At 41.9% G+C, this 4899-nt stretch overlaps 1 protein-coding gene across 1 annotated transcript; it reads right to left on the bottom strand.

The window, feature by feature from the left end:
- Window positions 1–1135: 1135 nt before the first annotated feature.
- On the bottom strand, window positions 1136–1705 carry LOC147455183 (uncharacterized). Its single transcript, XM_086513673.1, has one exon. The coding sequence runs from the start codon at window positions 1703–1705 to the stop codon at window positions 1136–1138; it is 570 nt and encodes a 189-aa protein (XP_086369799.1).
- Between the last annotated feature and the right edge of the window lie 3194 nt (window positions 1706–4899).

Genomic DNA, 4899 nt, shown 5'->3' with positions numbered 1-4899 from the left:
CGGTGTTGCGGGTGATAAATTGATCATCCTCAAAATGACACAAAGGTTTGACGGCAAGAGGAAACACTTGTTGTAAGGGAAACACCAATGTCAAAAGTTGCCCCACCTTTGTATTAGTCAGGGTACTGCACCCCATCTGCCCCACCACTCGTTGACACTCAGCCAATAATCATTCCCTGATGATCACTGCCCAGGCCACGGGCCCAAAATTGGCTAAATGTAACACATTGCGAGCTTTGGCAGAGATGGTATAATTTTTGACTTGTGGCCAAATAGCTTCCAAGAACCAGCGATACGCATCCGTAATTGTTGCATCAGTGAGCCCTGATAGTTTGTATTTCCCTTTCACTTTTTAGCCAAATTCACGCTCTGCCTCTGCAACAGGCATAGCATGTGAAGCACGATCAACACCATCGATAGGCAGACAAAAACACCTTGAAATCCTTTCTGTCATTAACTAAATCTTCTAATTGTTCACTTACACCATATCTCCAAGAGCCAATAGCTCAATCAATGCAGTAGCCTGCGGGTGAACAGGAATGCTCTGCCAGTCAAGGTTGGTGAAGACTCGCAACCGCAAATCCTGCAACCATGCGTCTACCCTTCTGAGAGCCAGTTGTTTCACAGGTGTGAAAGGAATGCACTGAATCAAAGAAGCCATCATGGTGGCGAAATCACACAAAAGAAGAGAGAAACGCAGAAACACAGCAGTGCAAAAGCTCTACAAATAGCGCGAACAAAGTATAAGGAATCTGTTATATGCACAAAACCACTCACAAAGAGTTCTCAAAATAGGGAGTGTCATGGTGTCGCAACCATCATAGCCCTTTTCCCGCTTTTTGAGATTGCATGGTAAAGAATCTCCAATCATGATTAAGGCGGCTTCCGGATCTTGTACCACAGTAAAGGGACACTTGATAGTGGTAGGTGAAAAATAATGGCGAAGCCAGAAACCATTCACCGGAATAGAAATCACCTCCCCCCGTAAATCAGTCAAATAAAATGAAGTGGGTCCACATGACTGAAAGATCTAGATCGGCCCAGACCATCGTAATTTTAGCATCCCGGGCATCTTCCCAAGTCGAGAATTAAATACAAGAACCAACTGGCCTCGCAACAATTTCCGCGCTTTGGGTTAGTCCAGCCATATTTTTCGTCGGGATTGTAGATCTTGCAACACAGCAAAACTGTGCAATCCCTCTTCATCTAATTCTTGAAAAAAATCCAAACAATAAATGACGGAAGCTTCCGTGAGAAGCCTATCCGCAATGAGCATCTGCAAGCTTGGCACAACATGCTCCACTGGGGTAATTGCCTCCATACCGAATGCCAATTTGAAAGGAGTTAGGCATGTTGCCACTTTATATGACGTATGATAGGCCCATAATGCGGAAGGAAGTTTGACATCCCAATCCGTTTTGTGCACATTAAATAGTTTTGTCAAGATGCGGACCAATTGCTTATTAGTTGATTTTGCCTGCCCATTTTCTTGAGGATAATCTAGAGAAGATTTCTTGTGTAACACAAAATAGAATTGGAACATTTTCTCCATCACCTTATTCAAGAAATGGCTACCCCGATCACTAACTAACTCAATGGGACAGCCATATTGGAAAAAGATATCCTTATATAAGCACTCAGCAACAAAAACCGTTGTATTATCTTTCAAAGGCCATGCTTCCACCCATTTGGTTGCATCATCCATGGCCGTCAAAATATACCGATTACTAGTGCTATCTGCTGGTGGTTTAAAAGGTCCAAGAAAATCCAAGCCCCATTTCTAAAATGGCTCCAAAGGTAATACTGGTTCTAAAGGCATTCTGGACATCTTAGTGGGTTGCCCCAATCGTTGACAAACATCACAATGTTGTACAAAATCCCTCGCATCTTGAAATAACGTCAGCCACCATAATCCAGATTGTAGCACTTTCCGTGTTGTGATCAAAGCTACAAAGTGACCCCCAGCAATGCCTGTATGAACCTCCTTTGAAACAAATCCTTGCTCTTGTGGTAGGAGACATCATAGCAGAACATCCACCATTGTGTAATAATACAACTTTCCCATCACTATCTAAAAATTCTGGCTACGAATAGCCATCCGACGATGTTGATGTCATGACAAGAATGAAGGCATTTATCCACTATCCAGAAAATGAAACATCTCCTCATACCAGGTCCACGAAATGCTGGGAATCATATGAAATGATTGTGCAACTGGAACCTCATCCACAACTACTCAAAAAGAGAGACGCATCCAAAAATTCATCTGCAACCCCTGTTGGTAGCTTGCTAGAATCAGGGACAGGTAATAAGCTATCGTATGCTGCACTCCAAGACGATGTCAGAGGAATCATGATAGGAGCTTTGGACATTTGAATTTTTAATCTCCTATAGGCCAAATCACATTCCTGGGTTCATTCAAAAACTTTGGCATGTGCTGCTTGGTTAAGAGGGATCGCCAAATATGCCACCAAAGCGCAAATGCCTCCCATGCCACCGAGCTTGACCCAAAAATATTGCACACTATTTTGGATTTACTGGCGGAAGTGCTTCCATAATTGCTGCAATTTTATCAGGGTCCACTGAAATGCCATCCTTGAAAATCACATGGCCCAATAATCTACCACTCCGCACTGCGAATGCACATTTCAGAGGATTTAAACTGAATTTCACCTCTCGACACTTCTTAAAACATAACCACAATTGCTTCAAATGCTCTAATGCACTCCAAATACAGTGAGGTCATCCAGAAAGATTCACATAAAATCTGTCAAGTAAGCACCAAAAATTTGAAACATATCCCTTTGAAAAGTTGAGGGCGCATTCCACAAACGAACCACATTACGGTGCATGCAAAAACACCCACGCCGTAATGAAAGTTGTTCTAGCTGATCCCCTTCAGCCATCCGAATTTGATTATAGCCACTAAATCCATCCAAAAAAGAATACATTTCATGACCTGCCACATCATGCAAAATAGAATCCAGAAATGGAAGGGGAAAAGGGTCTGGAACAGTAGCCGCATTCAGCTTCCGATAATCCACACAAATTCAAATTTTCTTGTTCTTCGTTGGTACAATAGGCGAAATCCATTATGGGTTATCAATAGAGGTAATAAAGCCCACTTGCAATAAGCGATCAATTTCCACCTTGACTTGCTTGGTCACATTCAGACTCATCCTATATGAATCCTGCTTCACTGGCAGTGCATATGGTTTCAAATGAATCTTATGCTAATAGAACTTCGGATCCAATCTTTTCATATCCGCATACTCCCATGCAAAAACATCCTTAAATTCCATCAACAAATTAATCAAGTCCTCTCATAATCTTGCCTCCAGTCGTCAATTGATATGGATTGGCTTAGTCTCCTCCGGAGCTCCTAGAAAGAGTGTATCCAGTTCATCCTCCTTCACCCTTGTTACTTTACTCATCTGTGCTTGAAAATCACGTTCTTGCCGAATAATCTCCTCCAATGGTTCGGGCATAGGCAAGGTTTTTTCTTGCCCATCTGGAGCTGCCATTTCTTGATCCCATAATGACTTCCCCTCCGAAATCATAAAAACATCTGCAAGATAAAGAGAAACAAAATCCGGATTAGCCTTCAAGAATTGCTCCTCTTCATCCTCTTCTAATCCTTCCATCATATTCATTGTCTCCGCTATCACAAGCCATGCTACCTGGATGGTTGTCTGCATGTTCCCAACATCACCCAAACTTTCTTGCGACCTTTTTTTACTTTCAGCATGTTTGCTTCCTAATTATGCTTTACCTTAGCTTGGCGTAGCCATGGTCTCTCCAAAATAATATGATAATTCTGACTATAATCTTCAATGTTTAACACCACTAACAAAATAGCAAAGGATAGACCAGCCACATCCAGCACAATGCCTCGAAGGAATCCTATTGGTTGTACTCTTCTACACACACAATCCCTCTCTCTCTCTCTCTCTCTCTCTCTCTCTCTCTCTCTCTCTCTCTCTCTCTCTCTCTCTCTCTCTCTCTCTCTCTCTCTCTCTCTCTCTCTCTCTCTCTCTCTCTCTCTCTCTCTCACACACACACACACACACACACACACACACACACACGCACGCACGCACGCGCGCGGACACACACACATATTAATATTGTGAGATGGATCTCGGGGCTTGAGGCTTGAATGATCTAAGTTTTGGGAGTTTAGGGGCTCATCCAAGAGGGCTTGAAGAGTGCTTTCTCTACACATTGGAAGATTTTAGATAACATGAAAGTGGATAAAGCAATTGAAGGAGCAATAACACACAAAATTAAAACTAAAATGCAATCCAAATGAGGGATATATGATTCAATTGATCGGAGAAAAAGGGAGAGGAGATGTCCAATCAATCTAGCATGAAGGGAATTATTTAATCCATGCCCTAATTGCAACCTAAAGAAAATAAATTCTTTCTAATCAAGTTTGCTGAATTCATGGAGGGAAGTGGGCTCTTGCATCTACCAAGGACGTGCCCACACATAGATAGGTTAGAATTTGATTAGCTAAGAGATGCAACTAATTAGGAGAAAATGTCAATAAACCCTACTGATGATTAAGAGATATAAATCATCCCAATGTCTTTGATGCTAGTTAAAAGTTTAAATGGGACTAGAAAGCATAGCATTCATAATAGCATAGTTGAAAAATACAATAATTATGCAATGCAAGAGAGAGAGAGAGAGAGAGAGAGAGATTGTGTAGATTAGAAACTAATGACACTTGGATAAGTAGCTACTTATATAGTAGTCATATGGCTAGGTGCATCTCTCAAGCATCAAGGGCCAACTCCACAAAATGGGGAAAGCTAGGGTGAATGGAATTATCTTTTAGAATCTTGTGCAGCTCACCATGCCATGTGTGCTAGGCCATGTGCTCTCACATGC

This window comes from Adiantum capillus-veneris, chromosome 6 (genome assembly GCF_014529385.1).
Source record: "Adiantum capillus-veneris isolate H3 chromosome 6, ASM1452938v2, whole genome shotgun sequence".
Classification (NCBI taxonomy): Eukaryota; Viridiplantae; Streptophyta; class Polypodiopsida; order Polypodiales; family Pteridaceae; genus Adiantum; species Adiantum capillus-veneris.
This window is presented reverse-complemented; position numbering and strand designations above follow the sequence as displayed.